Raw genomic sequence first — 18,057 nt, 5'->3', positions numbered from 1 at the left:
GTGCCCGGCGTGAGAGCTCCCCAGCCCTCTCGGCGGAGCGGCGGCCGCGCCGCACGCGACTTTCCGCGGGGCGCGAGCCGCTAGGGGGCGCCCCGGGGGCGGGCGGGCCGGCCGGCTGGCCTGCCCGGCGCGCGCCGCTTGTTGACCGAGCGGCGGTTGGTGGCGCGAGACTCTCTCGTGACGCGCTCGCAGGAAGGGCGGGGGGAGGAGGGGCTGCTGCTGGGGACACCGAGAGGGGGAGGAGGGGGAGGGAGGGAGGAAGGAAGAGGGGGGAGAGAGAGACGGGAGAGCGCGGCCGGGGCTGAGAGCTGGGGAGGAGGAGGAGGAGGAGGAAGGCGGGCAGGAGGCGGCGGTTGCGTGCGTCCGTGCCGCGGGGGGGGAGACGCGATGTGAAGCCCTCACACGGCCCGGCAGGGCAGGCGGCGGCGGCGCCCCGGGAATGTGCGTCTGGGACGCGGCGAAAGGTGAGCGGCGGCGGCGGCGGGGGGCTGCCGGGGCGGCCGCCTTCCCCCCCGCGGCGCAGCTGCCCGGGCCCCCGCGGCCGCCCGGCGCTCGCGAGCGCGGCCCCGTGCGCGCGTGCGGGGGGCGGGGGGAGGCCGGGGAGCCCGCGGGCCCGCAGCCCCTGCCCTGCCTCAGCCCCTCCCCGGGCCCGCGGCCTGGGCCTCCCCCCGCCCCCCGCCGCAGCTCTTCCCCGCCGGAGGGGGGGGGGAGGGGGGTAGTGTGGCGCGCGGGGTTATGTAACCGGCGCGGGGGCCTTGCTCAGCCCCGCTCGCCCGCGCGGGGGGGGTGTGTGTGCGCGCGGGGGGGGGGGGGGGGAGGGGGCCGGACCCCTGGGCGCGCGCGCGCGCGCTCTGCAAGTTGCGGAGGGTGTGCCAGGTGTGTGCTGCCGGGGTCGGCCGCCCCCGCTCGCCGCCCTCCCCTCCCCCGCCTCCCGCCGGCTACGGCACCGGGCGGTGCGTGCGCCTGTCACATGGGGCCTGCGCCTCAGACACAACACGGATCGCGGGCAGAGCCGCCGCCGTGCCGCCGGTGTTCTGCCGGCCGAGGGGTCACTGCAGGGAAATGGGCCGGGGGAGGGGCGCGGGGGGCCCGGCCCGGCCCAGCCCTGGCGCAGCCTTGCCCTCGTGCACACACCGCGCGCCCTGGCGCTCGGCCGTAGCAGCGTGCATCCGTGCGGGTTGCCACCGTGTTTGTCACAAGTTGTATTTGCTGAGCAATAGTGCTGGATGTAGCCGCTCTGCTGAAAGGAGGTGGACCTCTGCGTGATGAGTGAGCCTGTGCTTACAAACACGGGGGGACAGATGTGTCCGCTGATGCTTCTTCGCCCCTTCCCTGTCTGATGTTGATGCCTTTTGCCATATACTTACCGTTACTTGACCTGTGATAACTGAGCAAAAATCCCCTGATGGGAGACGCGCGGTAATGGCAGAGATGCACGGTAGTGGCATGTTAACCTTAAGGGAGAGCAAGATAGTATCACAAGCACGTGATTTTTTGATAGAAAATCTGTGTTGTATGCTGTAATGCTCCATTATTTCTGATGCTTTAAAATTGATGTCCAAGCCTTCAAAATGACAGAATACTATGCTCATGTTAATGAGCGATTTTCTTCATGAGGAGATGAGTTGATGTTTGCTCTGCATCTTGATTTAAAAGCCAGGTCCAATCTCAAATTTGATACTGTAGTCCAAAGAACAAAACCCGGGAGATTCTAATTTTGCTATCTGAATTCTTTATTCATTTAGATGCTATTGTTGCTCTGATAGAACTGTTTGAAACAGTTGCCTAATTGCCATTAGTTGCAAGAGGTTATAGTTAAAATTTATTTCTGGTATAGTTCTGTCTAAGGTTTATGACATTTAACACGGAAATCCGAATCTCTGACAAATTCTTTGTCATCGTGTCTCAAGCGTGTAGTTATTACCCGTTCCCACCATATTGGTCTTTTCATTCAGTCCATTTCTTACGCTGGACAGTGTACCAAATCCCTATTAGTAAATAATCCCAAGCTGTCAGACTGGAGGTCATTGGTAGGACAGTATTAGTAGAGGCACAGTGCAGACGCCTGCCTTGTGACTCACTGATGTTTAACTACTTGAAGAAAGATTGTTTTAAAAGTAAAGCTCTAGTAGGGAAAATACATTACCATGTATCAGGCCTTGATAGTAAACTCTTTGTACATTTTTATATGTACAGTATACATGTCTTCAGTACATTATTCAGTAATTGGCCTTTCAAATGTAGCACCAGTCCATCTTTCCGGATAGTACGTACATACTCTTCCTTAGTCACAGCCTGTTCTGATGCAGTGACAGTGTGTTGTAGCCGAGAGCTGATTTTGATGAGTCTTCTCTGATCCCTTGACCCATATATCTTTTTTTTTAAAAGAAGTTTCATGGCAGATTTTCAGTCTTTCTACCATCCCTTTCAGTTGCTAGGGAAATTTTTTAAAAAAAGAATGATTAGAATAAGGAACCTAGTTTTGAGTAGGTAGAAAAAATTAATATGATTACACAGATCTCTTTTAATGAATCAGTTGTTCAGGTCAAGCAGGGAAAGAATAAGTTGCCTGACCCTTCTATGTGCTTTCCCCATTTAATTTGTTAGCTATTGTTTATTTCATGAAGAATGAATTTGTTTGGATTGAACGTTTTTCTGTTTTAATTAAAGGTGTACATTATTGTCACTGAGATCTCTGTCAGCCCTTAGCAGCATGTTTGCCTTGTATAGATACAGCAAGGGAGCTAAATATCCAAATGTTGAAACCCTCCCTCAAGGATACAGTGTAGATTAATTTGGTGATAGTGCTATGTGTTTACCTAAGCATAGCAAAATGAGGAAAAATCGGAAGCAAGTAGAAATGAGGATGGCCATGGAGTTACGAAGAAATTTGAAAGTAAGAGAGCAAATCTAAGCGAATGGAAAAAAGCATGAGCAATTCTCAAAGGTGTAATATAGTACACTTGTTGAAGTTGGGGTTTTTTTGTCTTCTTCTGAGAGATAAAATTGTGTAGTGCTTCTCCCCAGGAGCAGCTTTGTGCTCTGTTGTGGAAACCAGACAGCATTTTAATTGGAGACACAAAGGTTTTTAGGGAGGAGGGCCTCCCATGTCTGTGGTCTCCCCACTTCTGTGTGTCATGTGGAGTAACTGATGTTGATAAGGCAGAAGTCAGAATTAGGAAACCCTTCTTTCTCACTCTTCAGTGGAAGAGAGGTGAGTAGAACAGCTTTAAATTCTACACTGTGATGGTAACTTCCCTTCCTGTGACTTGTGTTTTCAAAACTAACTGAAGGACTGCTGCTAGTACAGTTAAGGAATCTGTGACCATTAAATCTTATCTGGCAGATAGTTTTACTTTGGTATACCCATAGAAACGATACTTTATCTTCTGTATTCTTTGGTGGAAACACCTAAGCAGATCATGGTCCCTGAATTTCAGTGTTACCTTTTTGGGAAAGTAATATTTTATTAATTGGGGGTGGGGGTGCGTGGGGCGGGCAGAGCAGAGCAGGGCAGGTGACTCTTCCTATCTCAAAGCTTCGGGTCTCCCAGTTTCCCAATGGGTATTCTACCTATTTAATAGTGCTGAAGCAGGTGGTTTGAAATTTAGTTGTATAAATAAGGTTTAGTCATGTTGTGGTTAACTGTTCTGTGTTGGTTTTGCTTTCTGTCCCCAGCTATCTGTAATTACTTCTAACCAAATCCCAACGTAAGGGAGTTAGTAGTTGTAACCTCCTTATTTGGTTTGCTTGAATTCATGCAGTCCTTTTCAGCTTCTTGATTTATGAAAGTAAATAATCCTGAAAAAGAGAAGGCTAATTTCACTTAGGAGAAGACACTGCTCAGGTACCTTGCAGAGTCATTCTTGCAAATGCAGGTGGATGGGTTTGAATGCCAAACGTCAGCAGTGCAAAGCTGCACAGAGTAGGGTTGAGAAGTGCTCTGGGGTTTGTCCGTATTGACTTTAGAGATTGGCAGTCTTCTGGCAGAGCGTGAGGTATGTAGTGTATTGTGGCAGGATCCTGGGGACTGTTGCTAACTTTTTTTTTTTTTTTGTTAGGTTCCAATTGTCAGTGAATATCCAAAGTAAAATAAAGCCCTGTCCACGATGTTCATGACTTCATCTTTTTGAGGTGACTCAGGTCAGCTGTTAGTCCAGTGAGTCAGCATCCTGGACAAATGGTTGTACTCCACTTACATGATTTTGGAAACCTGGGAGCTGTTGCTGTTTAAAAGAAGTCATGAAATTGCTGATAATTCTTACGAATAGGAAAGTCTGTGACCCCATGACATGTAAGGTGGATGGTTAGTGCAGTTTACCAAGTAGAGTGAATGTGTTTTACCATTTTGTGCTTTTGAAAGCGACTCCCAGTTGAAGTAAAGAACTTAAGTAATGGTCTGTATTGAAAGGATACGGTTCCTGGTTTCTGAATCTGCCTGTTGTTTTCAGGAAACATTAGAGCATTGGGAAACTGGAAATACTGGCTTTTCAGTCACTATTTCCTCTGTTTCCATGCTGAAATTACATTATTTGGTAAGCAGTTCTAAGAACTCTCTTGTAAAACAATACTGGATGAGAGGTAGGGGTAATGACTTTTCACTCTTAATTTCTGGCTGATCAGGAATTTGAAGTTGTAAGTGTTGCCCTTCCATAATGATTTGCCTAACTTCTATGTTGATTTTTTAACTTAAGTTTTACTAGCATCATGTTTGCCTGGGGTAGGCCATTTTTGCTCTGTAGTCTTTTTGTATTGATCTGTCTTCACTAGGCAGCAGTGTGACACTGTTACTGTGATGTTAGAGGTACTTGAAATACCAATTTAAAACCACTTCAGGCCAAGGATGCATTTCGTATTTGAGTTTTATTTAGGGATTCTAAAGAACTAGAGCATTTCTGTTTTGTCCTAAGAAATTAGAACTGTATTTTTCCTGGAAAACATGAAAACACTGTGCTCTAGCTTTTCCCTTTCCTCCAAATCCAAAAGGAAAGTTGAGAATATATCGTTGGGTCAGATCAAAAGTTCACCTAGGTGATAGTAAAGAAACATATTGAGATACTTTGGCTTTATATTCTGAGTTCCTGTAGTTCGTTACATTAAAAAAAAAAAAAAAAAAAAGGTTTTTATTCCATTCATCTGTTCAGCCCATGCAGACTTTTAGCGTCCTTGGTGTCCTGTGTCAGAGAGTCCACAAAAACCTAGGCAACAGATGAAAAAGTATTTCCATTTGTTTTGATCTGTCCACTTACTAGTTTCATCTCATTCTTCCTAGTCTTGTTGGTCTGAGTTGATGATAAAAGTAATATCCATGGAGTAATGAAAGATGCAGAAAACTTGAACAGAAACTTAAAACTTCAAGGTTAAGCATAGAAGCCCTATCTTGTGAAGATTCTACTTCAAAAAAGATTTTGCAGCTTTGAGAGTTTCAAAGGGAAGTCCAGAAAAACATGGGAACTTGAATACGTAATGTCAGTTGGAATTAAGTAATATCATTTAAAAGCTGCTATGAACAGAAAATCTGCCAGTTTAAATACTGAATCTGTAGTCATCAATACCTTTGCTGGTGAAGTTACTTTGCTGCTGTATGTGTTTAGTGCTGCCTGTATATGAGTAGAGGGGGGTCTTCCTTAATATCTGACATCAGTTACCACTTGAGATTCACACAGTGGCTATCTTATCTTTTTCCCTGAAAAGCCTGTCCCTGATCAGCACCTGCCCAGTGTACATGGATAACATTGAATTGAGCATAAAGCACAACTGCCCTCAACACTTCCAAAAAAAAACCCCAACAGACCCAACACACAAACAAACAAACAAAAAAACCCAGGTAGAGAAGAAGTGGTGCTTTATTATTAGCACCATAGAAAGAGAATTTCCTTTAGGTGATTTACAGTCCATTCACTGATGCTATTGAGAGTCCTAATTCCTATACAAGAAGATACACTTCTTATTGTGATTTTAATGGATTTTATTCTGGAATCTAGCATTTAGAAACTGGCATAAAGACTGAGTGTGCCAAGTCCTCTTGGGGTTGAAACTCCAAAAGAATCTTAAGTGCAGAAGAGAAGTAATGAAGCCAGTTGCTGAAGTCTGCTGAAACTTCCCAGTGTATTGTGGCAATAAGAACATTGTATCAAAGAGGTAATATTTAAACTAAAAAGTGGATTGAGCTACATGGTTGAATATAGCAGTGAAAATTTATGAAGAAGAGCCACTCATCACTGAGGAATTGTGAAGGAGGGGCGGGAAGCTTTACCAGAAAATGCAGAAATGTTGAAACTGAAGCCAGAGTCTTCTGTGAGAAGAAGAATTGTTGAAAAAGAAAACCAAGTTGAGCCACTGCTTGTGACAAGCTCTAAATGGACTGTAGCTGCTACTGAGCATTATTCCTAGAGGGGAATGAAACATTGACAGTTGGTCTCAAATTGCATCTGGCTTGCTATTTTTCAAAAAACTAACCATTTCAAATCCCATGTGTAAAAGCAAAAAGAGTATTTTCTTGAAAACAGGTTGCTCAGAGCTGGTGCAGACTTTCTAGTGATACTGTTTTCTGTACCTTGTGCTCATGGTTCCTTAAATTGTGACAATTAAAACAATTCTGTCCCAGACTCAAAATCAGTTGTGGAAAGGTCTAAACTCTTTTGTCTTCTACAGCTCTCATATAAAGGGTTGCCTGTTGTACAACTGCTTTAGGTCATTGTGATGATTTGCCAGCAAAAGAAATGTATTTTTCTTTGTTGTTACTTGTATGTGAAGTATTTAGTCCTTGATGTTAAACTAAACTGGTCTGAAATAAAGACCATTTTGAGTTGCAAGAATAGTCAGTTCAGAAACTGGATTAGTTTAGCAAAGAGTTCTTGTGTGTTTCTGGAGGAGCAATTGAACTGAAGGTCACAGTGTCATTTCTTTGCTGTCAAGCTCGAATGAAAGTATGCATGGATAGTCATCTACATATAAGGAGTTGATTCTGAAGAGCTTTGTTTTTTTCATGCTTTATGGAAAGGTGTATGGTGTTTCACCTTTCTAGAAAACGCCATGGATATTCCTATTTTAGAAAAATAGTATTACAGCTTTGTGTCTAATACTTAATTTGCCCAAGATTTTAATGATTGTTCATTCCTAATTTATACTCTTAGGTTTACTCACAGGGGATTGGGCTGGTATTGGGTGTTTTTAGGGGGACAGATATTTTTCAAGTTTCCTTCAGTTAATTTCATTTCTGTTGCTCTGAAATATTATCAGAGATTGAACTGCAAAACAGAACTTGCTGGTTGAGTCTATAGCATCAGGTGCTTGTAGTTAGAAGTGATAATTGTATGGACACATGTGGCCTAAGGTGGGGAGCTGTTCTGTTGTAACGTTCTTTGAAAACTCTCACCCTATGGAACAGGTGAGGTAGCCTGTCCCTCTTGTTTACTGCTGGGAGGGGGGAACATAAGCAGGGCTAGTTGATGAATAGTAGCTAGCTCATTGCAACTCTATCCACATTTACACCACAGTTAGTTAGTTATAGCCATGACCCTAAAAGTGGGTTTCTAGAAATGGGTAAGATAATCTGAAGGTGCCACCAGCAATGAGAGGAACAGTCCATTCCTCTTTTCTGGCCAGACTGCTTTGGCTTTGTCAGATAACTTCTGTGAGTCACTGTAGCTTGCAGAACTGGCAGGAAACTAACCCATAAAATTACGTCAATTTTCTATTGATTTGGTGAGCTGAATTGCACATAGCACCAGTATGAACATAGGGGTCATGTGCGTTCAGAGGTAATGGAAAGGTTGGGAAGAAGGGATAAAGCCTGTTAGGCCAGCAGAGATTGGAGGGGAGAACTATCACTTTTGGTGTGGCAGTCAGCCATCAAGTTGACTCAACCATCTTACAAAACTTCACCCTGAGAGTTTATTTCCCGCCTAGAATAAAATTCAGTTGCGTTGCAACATACTAATTAGTTTTATTTTAATATGGAACAGTAGTGTTAACTCTGAAGTGTCTAAAATCACGGAGATTTAAAAACACAGTATCTTAAAATAAACTTTTGAGCTGTCTTTTTTGTATTATTTTTAAGTTCTTTTGCTGGGTTCTGAACTTTTCAATATGTGGTAGAGAACAGTTTTAGACCCTGTAGCAGCAGCTCTTTTCCAGAAGGCTCAGCCAAGAATAGGACTGTCTTGTGCTGAGAAATGTGTAAACACGTAAGACAGTTCTTTCCTCAAAGAGCTTGCAGACTAGTGCCAAGTAGAGTGGTGAGTTTGATGTGGGAGCTGGAATGTAGATGCATGAAATTCAAACAGGCCACAAAATACCCACTTGGTGGAAACAACTTTTAAACCCTGCTGAGCTGGGATGGATTCAATCTACAGTTCAAGCAAAAGGTTCTGATACTCATTAGCAGTGGCCCAAGATAGCCATACTTCTGTTAGCGGTAGAGTTACACCTTCAAGAATAAGGCTTGTTGTGTTTGAATACATTAATTAAATCGAGTTCTTTTGCAGTAGGACATTGAGAGGATGTTCACTCTGGTCAGAGTGCAAGATAGCTGTTACCATGTGTTATTACACTTTCACTCAGCTTTCAGTTACCTGGAATTGGATTGTCTGGATTAGAGTTTACTTGTGCTGTGTATGTAGACACAAGTTTGGCAGGGTGCTTTGTTGAGTCACAACCTCATTTTGTCTTTGGAAATAGTTCATATGCTTTCCAGTAGTGTGGAGCCATTAAGTGTATATTCTGCCAGATTCACGTTGGCTACTTGAAGAGGCAGTAGAAATGTCTCTGCACCATTTACCTGGAAAAGGGAATGTTGACAAGGGTAGGGCAGAGACAGGTCAGGTTTGGGTAGGACTGGTACTGACTGGGAATTAAAAAGCCCGTGAGGATCCATATTAACTTTTTAAAAGAGTCATTGAGATCTGTATTCTGTGCTCCCAAGCATTTTTTCCCCATAATACCTGTGATTTTGGTCTGGGTTTGACTGTTACCTGCCTTACCCCAACTGCCTGTGATGATAGAAAGCCACTTGTCTTAAGATAAAAAACACACTGTCTTGAATTTAAAGTTTTTTTAAGAAATAACTCCTGCATCAGACTGTGTATGCAACAGATGAAACTAAAAGGAATATTAACATCAACGTTCATATCTACATTCCTTGTTTTGCAATCTAAAATCTCTCAGTTGCTGTGCAACTCTTACACACACACAGACATGTTTACAGAATCCACGGAATATAGACTTAACATTTCATTCCATTACCTGATCTATAGGCTTTGATTAATAGTCTTTAATAATAGGATTAAGTGGTTGTGGATTGGCAAGTATAATGCTAGGCCTGTGAAGCAGTGTGCAAAAAAAGGGTGTTGCATATTTTTTTCCTAGTGGGCTGTATTGAGTACTTCTGAGCTGCCAGTCATGTACAAAGCATCAAAACTCTTAGTTTCTCTTCTAGCTTCAGTTTTGAAAAAGATTGCCCAATAGAAATTTGAATTTTAGTTAAATAACCCTATTTTGTAGAACAGTAAGATTTTAGCATTTGTATGTGGTCTCGAAAGAGATTCAGGGCCAAATGATGTTAATTTTGATCACAGGAGGTTTTAGTTTGTATTTTTTCTTTCTTGAAAGGTTGTTTCTCTTGCACTGAAAACTTGGATACTGTTCCTAGGAATACTGTTTCTACTGTTATGAGCTTTTGTGCAGTTTCAGAGTTTGTCGGCATTTTTTTTTTAATTGCTGAAGATCTCTTTGTAGTCCCAGGTCCAGAATGTGAACATTTCAATTTTATTTAAAAAGGTTTTTTTCCAGGTGAAGGGTCACTTTATGGCTTGTCCTTCAGGCTCTGGAGATACCCTGAAAACTAGTAACAATGATGGTTCACTGAGTCATTGTGCGTTTGTGCTCTCGAATTTGTGAAAACAGAGAAAATATTCTGAAACAAGTTAGATACTATAATCACCAAAAGTGTGAACTCTTGTTGGAAATTGGCCTGCTTGTGATGGGTGTTTAAGTCCCTTGCCTTGATTTCCGTACATCTCCTCTGCCCCCTACTTCAAGGGCTCTTTATAACACAGTTCTCTTACTCATCCCTTCGTCATGATTCCTATAGAGGGAGCATCATATCATCTTTGCAATTCTTATTTCATGAACCAATGAGCATGTTTCAAATCTTGCCTAACTTTTCCACTCATTTAATATGCCTTGTGCAAGATGTCTCTCATGCTCGTTTGTTCCTTACGTTTCTGGAGGCAGCTGTAGAGGTTATCTTCATTCTCAAGGAAAAACTCACACTGTAAGTGCAAGTCCTTAGCAGTGGAGATTTTCCTTAGTCCAGAAACCTTGTAGTCCTGGAATTACAAAGTGAGAAATTAGTCTTCCAGGTTTTCGTATCAGTATTAAGAAAACAATCCACAACTCTCAAGACCTGAGGCAGAGGCATCTAGTAATCGCTGAAGTACCATGTTCCTAACGACTGTTTAGAACTTAAGTGGACTGGCTGAGTCAAAAATCGCATCTGCCAAGGAAATGGTAAATCATCAGATGTTGTAAGTAGGCATTACAGCCCTAGCTTCTCTAGTTTTGCGGGCTCTAGGAAGACAGCTTTTGAGCAGTTGATACGTCCTGGTTTTAACACACTAGTTTTCACCAAACTAGGCACATACCCATGATTCTGATTTTGACTGGCCCCACTGGTTGTGGTGTTCTGATCTAATGGCTTTTACACTAGAGACATTTCTTTCTTGCCTCCCAGTGTCCTGAATAAAAATTAAATGTGTTTCAAGAAGATGTGTTTTCAGAAAAGCTTGCCCTCCTGAAGGCAGTTCTTCAGTTTATCAGGCATTAGATATTTTAGTTTAAGCAAGAGGTTGTCTATATAAGCATCAGAGTAACTACCTCTCAAATCCTGTCTTCTTAAGAACTCAGTGATTGGGATAAAGAATGTCTTTTACTAGACTGATGTTGTGGTGATTTACATTGTGCATTTCACACAGTCTTGAAGGTTCTTGCTTTTTTTCAGAGTAAGAATTTCTTTTCATATGTGATTTTTGTTTGGTAGACTCAGAATCATAGAGCAGCCCAGATTGGAAGGGACCTCAAAAGAGGTATCTAGTCCAACCGTTCATGGGTAGGGAAGCCTAGATGAGATTATCTAGCATCCCTGTCCAGTTGCAGCTTGAAAATCTCCAGTGATGACTCAACTGTCCCTGGAGAGGTTGTTCCAGTGATCAGTTGTTCTTGCTGTAAAAAATGTCTGTCTTAGATGAAACCTCTCCTCGTACAACTCGTACCCATTACCTCTTGTTCTCTCCATGTGGCTTCTTGTGAAGAGAGAATCTCTGTCCTTTTCGTAGCAACTCTGTAAGACTTTGTCATCCTTTATTAAGAAGGAGAAAGGGTAATCAATATTTAAAATTCTGGTGTCTCTTACAAGCCCATACACTGATTCCTATACTATCTAAAACCACAAGATGACATTTTCATGATTTTATTTTTCTTGAACGTAGACTTTTCTGTTTTCTTCAATAGCTTCTTAGCCAGAAGTGATAGATTTGAATTACAGTGGACTTCAGCTGATGGAGAAATAGAATTTTTCCATATGAAAGAAATAATCTAGCCATTTCCAGTATGTACTGTCCTCTACAGGAAAAAAGTCAATTTTGTATTTCATGTGGTCATCTAGATCATCTCCTCTCATTTTTCTCACTGCTCCTTAAGAGTTCTGTGGTATCTATTAGATATAATCCAAACCACTAAAAATTAATTTCAGGAAGTCCAGTATCTTGGAAATGGGTCTCTGGGTAAAAAACACAGGTACCTAAAGAGAAAATATGGCATACTGAGGAGGAATTGCTTGGGTTTGGTGGTTGGTGTAGAGCTCATCTCCTTGACATGTGATTAATCTTCATAATTACATACATATGTGTAGGTTATGTATTAAATTACAGCAACTATAAGAACAGATGAGTGCATCATGGTCTTCCTGTGCTTGCAGAGGTCCTGAATCATACCACTGAAGTTTGTCTTTTCAAGGTAGTTGTACCTGCTTTGACTAATTCTGCGGTTGCCTAATTTGGTATATTTGCAGTATTCAATGAAAACAATCATATTTATGAAAACTTTCCTGCAGCTGTGTCTTGGTTTGCAATTAAACTTGCCTGCAGTCCAGGGTGGTTTCACTGGATTTCAGAGTATGCCTGCTTGGTAGCCCTAGAACAAAAGGGATTTAAGAGAAGAAAGCCAGAATTCAACTTTCAGCCAGGTTCAGAGGAAACAAAATTTTAATGTGATAAATGAGGCAGTCTTCAGAACAGTGCAGTAGAAGGCCTGGATAGGAAAATACCAAAATGTGTTAATCTGCATCCGCAGTTGTGTGTGCTTTCTGGTAGGCAGGAGACTGAGAGAAACTTCTGTGCTCCATTACTGGACAATGCTATGGACAGTCCAGAGAATAGGTATCTTCTCAAAAGTAGACAAGGATGAAAAAACCAATTCACTTCTGTCTGTGTATTAAGTGTAGTTTTGTGCATTTTTATGGAGGATAAATGAATAGAAATCAAATATTTAATGAAATAAAGGTGACTGGCTTAAATCTTCCTTCTAGTTTCAGAGTCCTGTCCTCATGCTCTAAGGACAAATAGCCCTAAAAGACAAAACAGTGTTTTTATTTAGGGAACTGGTTAGAGCAGAAAGTGAGAGGTGTAATAGCAGGCAGTGATCTCATGATCTCACTACATCATTAATCAATATTTTAAAATCAGTGTTACAACAGCTATAGTTAATGTGAATCACTTGGGTGCAGTGAACACTTGGCCACAGTCCAAAATGTTTCTGTTTTCTCTCCACCAGTTCTGTTCTAGCCAACTAATAGCTCATCTGGGGATGCTGCTGTGTACAGCTCATGGTCCAGGGATAAGTGTCTTGCATAAAGGAAAACTGCAATTTGGCTGGTTGGGTATATTTATTTACTTATTATTAAGCAACACAAACAAACAGACCACCCCAAAGAAACAAATCACAAACCTAGCTATTATAGGTCATACTAGATAATATAAACAACTGCTTTTTCAGTGACCATGAGATGGCCTTTGTTTTTTTTGCTTTTATGTGATGTATTGCACTGGAGCAACAAGCGTTTGGACCTTCTGTAATTAGCTGTAAATCCACTGGTGAAATTAATCCAGTCTGTAGTACCGGGAGGTGTTTGCCTGCATCCCACCATGTAGATAGTATCAAACAGGAAATAAAACATTGTTTCTGACTTGGGCAATATTTTGCATGAACAGTAGCAATTGTATTTAAGAGCCTGTTATTATTCTTTTTTTATAGGAGATGTATGATGAACAGGGAGGATTTAATAAATCATAATGGAAATCGAGCATTGTAATGAGTTTTCTGTATTCTGGTGAACAGAACAAAATGTACATGTGTGTTTCTTGATACATAGCAGGAGCTACAGTGTGCATTACTACAAAACTGAGGAACTAGTTTTTTATGCAGTTTTTCATTTCTAGGATAACTGTGTAACTCATATACTTCAGTGAAGCCCATTTGAAAATGTAATCTCTGTGATAATCTGTAGATGGCCTGTAATGCATCATTGAAATGTCACTGATGATGTTACTAAACATCTAATTGATCAAGCATTGTTCTTCCTATGCAGAAGCTTCAGTATGAGGCGGGGTGGATGGCGGAAACGGGCTGCCGATGGCGATGGCTGGGGCATATGGGTATGTTCAAAACCAAGTGGCTTTTTTTTCTTTTTTTAAGAGGTAAATGGAAGTGTGGTTAAAAAGGGTTTACAATTTTGTTATATATGCTAAAGGTAATGCTATAAATTAAACCCTTTTGCTTCACTTGAAAACACATAATTAACTTCAAAAGAAATTTTTAAAATGACCAGGTTTTGAAGTCTTCATTCACAGTAATCCACTAAATTGCATTGTTAATAAGTGCAGACCTTTGAATAGCTTTAAATCACCATTTAAAAACTAAACTAAATAATTCTAAAACTATGTATGGTTGTTTCCATGACATTCTGTGTAGTTGGAGAAACAATAACTAAGTCACCTAATTTACATAAATATTTATGATACTACTGTCTCATGTATATTTAAGAACTGAAAATGCATGGAGCTCTAATGAATATTCTCTACATTGTTTCTTTAGGCAAAAAGCCTCCAATTTAGCATCCAGACTTGCATCATTCCCTTGTTTCTTTTTTTTTTCTTCTGTAAGAATTTTTATATAGATAGAATCCTTTTTGTATGGAATAAGATGAAAGAAGTATGAAATAAATCCTTCCATGTTGGTAACAAGATGCAATTATCTTATAGATAAGAAATCAGGAGGATTTATTATTTTTCATTTGGAAAAAGAATATATCTTCCGTATGTCAACCAAAATCAATTTGAGGGGATGGTGCTTACTTTTCCAGTCTTATAATTGATCAGTTTCTGTCTGTAAATGTTAGAAAGTAAGACTAGCAATCATGGGTTTGGTTTTGTTTTGTTTTAACTTAAAAATTAGGGCGGGTACATGTCAGCAAAGGTTAAGAAATTGGAGGATCAATTCCGGTCAGATGCAGCCATACAGCACCAGAGGGATGGAAATTCTTCAAGTATCTTTAGTGGAGTCGCCATCTATGTCAATGGTTTTACAGGTGAACCTTTTATTTTTTTAAGAGTCTGTTCTGATTTAGTGTCAGTTTACCATCCTAAGTGGTGTAAAGAACTGTAAAACACATTCTTTTGCAACTAAGTAAATACGTAACTGTTACTGTGTATGTTTTGCATATTCTGGTCCTTTGTATGTCATGAGTAGGATTTTCAATACAAAATCAGATTTGGGTTCTGAATATAAATATTATTTTACTGAATCATTTGTGTGAATGGTCACCAATAGAAGTAGGAGTAAATTTTTCCACCCTTCTGCAATCTTAATCTTTGAAATGAAACCTTTTAACTTCTTCCATATTCCTACATACATTATATTTTTAATTTTCCAGACTGTTGATGGTTGGAGTGTATGCATTAAATTTATGTTTGGGTGGATATGTTGGGGTTTTCTTACTCAGAGTGGCATAATGCTTGAGACTGAACCCACTCATAGAGGAAGGATGAACAGAAGAGGTAGAACATATGTATGCTTTGTCTATCATGGAGTGATAGTGCATGTTATCTGGAGTAAGATTTTTAATCAACCATCCTTATGTTAGTATTTCTCCTGGGCTCTGTAAAGCAGCTCAATAACCTTTTTGAAACTTCACAAAAGCCTTTTTCAGGGACCTATGCCAGGAATGTTGTGACTATTATCTAACTGATGCGTACAGCTTCTATGATATGGAGCAGTGCTGGTTTGAGTACAGGACTCAAACAGACTGAAAAAAATTAAGGTGGACGTGGTAAACTATTAATACATCTGAATCAATTACTTTAATACAGGTAGTTTCTTTAGTGAAAATCTAGCATTTGCATATTCTTTGAAGTACTAGTTCCTAAATAGAGCTTTTCAAGATGGTTGTCCAAAAGGCTGGAGTAGGAAAGGGAATGCTTGGGGAAAATGTGTGCTTTAATTTTTAGGTAGAAGTTAGAGGTATAATCAAGTGTTAGAAATATTGTGGAAGTTGACAGTAGGCCACTGGAAGCTGGAAGTAATGGTAATTTTATTCTTAAAAAAAATTTCTCCTTCCTGTATTGATAAACTTTTTTTTTTTTTTTTAGTATCCTGTGCTGGATTTACTATTCAAAACATTTGTGCTGGCCCAAATCTTTCGGTGCCAGCATGGTACAACAGGGAAGGCTTTCCAAAAGCTAAAACTTGTTTCTTTTTTTTTTTCCCACTTCTGCTTGCAAAATAAGTACTCTTTTTAACACGATTGAGGGGATAAGAAGAGATGTTAGTTTTTAAGGTATTCTCTGTTCGCTGTAACAATTGAAGAATAACCTGGTAAAGAAAGAGTGATTTAACTGCTTCAGTAAATCAGAAATTGTACAGTCGTTCTGTGCTGTTGCTAACACTTTTGATACTAATTCTTTTCTATTGCTTCTGGGTATAAATTACTCTCCCAAACTGTGGTGAAAAGATGAGTGAGCTAGTCTCATTTTGTGTTATGTTGAGGTAAAGTGTTTTTAATGTAGTCTAGCATTAAATCTATTTGATTATTCCCCCCATACATGTTGTGGAAAGATCCTCTAACAAGTAGAATGTTTACCTTTTGAATTGGTCTCTTCAAAAACACAGTTTTTTACATTTCTTCAGAAATGCTTTTCTGATTTGTTCTTTGAAGAACTTGTAAGGTTTTTCTGAAGGAAAACAACAGTTTGTACTCTTTCAGGTCATGGCGTCATATTTCTCAGAGTTGTTTTTCTTACTGTATTTGCTGACAAAAACCAGAAATATTTCTCGTTTAAATTTTATAGATCCCTCAGCTGATGAATTAAAACGGCTAATGATGTTGCATGGAGGCCAATACCATGTATACTATTCCAGATCAAAAACAACTCACATCATTGCCACAAATCTTCCAAATGCCAAAATAAAAGAATTGAAAGGAGAAAAAGTAGTTCGGCCAGAGTGGATTGTGGAAAGGTAAGTGTAGGTCTACTACTACTTTTGGAAGTTTCTCCTTTTGGGGGGTGAAAGAAAAAGAAGAAAAATCTGGAGAAACAGCATTATATAAGATTGCGTTTTAAGATTATGGTTTAGTTTAAAATAAATCTTTCCTTGCAACAGCTGAGTAAAAGTAGCACTGTTAGACTGAATATACGCTTAGTGATCATTCCTTAAACTTCACTAAGAACATTCAGAAAGTCTCAGGCATATCAGAAAACTGAATGTTATCTTGTGGATTCCATTTAATATCCAATCAATTGACCAGCCTTCATCTCAGTATGTTTAAGTAAGTACCAGGTGATTGGTTTTTAACCTGTTGCCTTGTGCATTGCATAAATTTCATTTCATCTGTGAATAAAGAAGGTCAGTTGAAAAGCATTTTCATAAAATCTAAATTAATCCATCTAAACATTTATTATGTTGTGACTTCGTAACAAAACAAAAACAACATAAAAAAAACTCACCACAACTTCTATTTGCAAAGAATTTATGTTCTTTGGTTCCTCCATACAATGGAATATGTAGGATCAACTAAAGTTGTCCTCAGGTCCTTGAAAAAGATGATAGCCAGGCTCAGAGCAGTTAATCTGGCTTGCATCTGTCTTCCATCTGAGGAACCCATGGGAAATGGAACAGACAGGAATATGTTCTGGAAATAATTCTGTCAGTGTCCTGCTGTTCTTAACTAGCCTCTTTCCTAGATGACCAGCAGAAACAGGCAAGGAACGGTTCTGCATACGTACTTGTAAAATCCTATTTGAAGTTCCTATTTTCAGTTTGCTGATTTTCAGTCCTTTGGGTTCAACTGTTTCGTATCATGTATCTTTAAGGTAAATTTTCTAAACTTTAGTCAGTAATGATAGGTTCCTCACTTTGAAATGGATTTTAGGCAACGTATTTTTAAACAGTTTTAGGGCCTTACCCATGAGTTTAAGGACTTGGAAAATGGTAGTAGGTGCGGTTTTATTTGAAAGGTGTGGCTGCCATTGATGCCATTAAAACTTATGATTTTAACCAAGTTGGAAAAATAAATTTGTATACATTCAGTAGAGACTTGCTAGAACCTAATGCATGAAATCTCCTAGAATTTGCCTTAGGATGTTTGTTCAGGTTCTGCATCTCCTGGTTGTGGAAGGTTGTACTGTAGAGTAAGTCAGAAGAACTGAGTATAGACAGATACATAGGGTTGAGCACGAGCAGACAGAGAACTCAGTGTTTCAGTAGAACTGGGTTCATGTCAGAATCTGGAATAAAAGCTAATTTCACAAACCCCCCTCATTTTTTCCTCTCAACAGTACTGAAGAACACTCATAGGTTAAATATTCCCATCTCAGTGTATGGAATACCAAATTATGTTCTCCTTGGTAGATTAGTTGGTGAAAGTGCAGTGGATGTAGAGGTTCCAAGTTTATTGAATATTCATGTGCACATTGTGTTAGTGCAATATGATGGGTTTGGGGT

The 18,057-nt window shown here is 40.3% G+C and overlaps 1 protein-coding gene across 2 annotated transcripts in view; it reads left to right on the top strand.

Annotated features, from left to right (window-relative positions):
• Positions 1-271: 271 nt before the first annotated feature.
• REV1 (REV1 DNA directed polymerase) overlaps positions 272-18,057 on the top strand; it is a 62,701-nt gene continuing 44,915 nt past the window's right edge. The window contains exons 1-4 of one of the 2 annotated variants that reach the window (XM_055802369.1): positions 272-464; positions 13,646-13,712; positions 14,512-14,644; positions 16,404-16,572. In XM_055802369.1, the coding sequence (XP_055658344.1) occupies positions 13,656-13,712; positions 14,512-14,644; positions 16,404-16,572 (359 nt within the window). In that variant the 5' untranslated portion in view covers positions 272-464; positions 13,646-13,655. The remainder of the gene's footprint in view (positions 465-13,645; positions 13,713-14,511; positions 14,645-16,403; positions 16,573-18,057) is intronic. The other variant, XM_055802371.1, reaches the window with a different exon arrangement.

The sequence above is a fragment of the Falco peregrinus genome, chromosome 4 (assembly GCF_023634155.1).
Source record: "Falco peregrinus isolate bFalPer1 chromosome 4, bFalPer1.pri, whole genome shotgun sequence".
Lineage (NCBI taxonomy): Eukaryota > Metazoa > Chordata > Aves > Falconiformes > Falconidae > Falco > Falco peregrinus.
The sequence above is the reverse complement of the archived record's forward strand: the minus strand, read 5'-3'. Positions and strand labels throughout refer to the sequence as shown.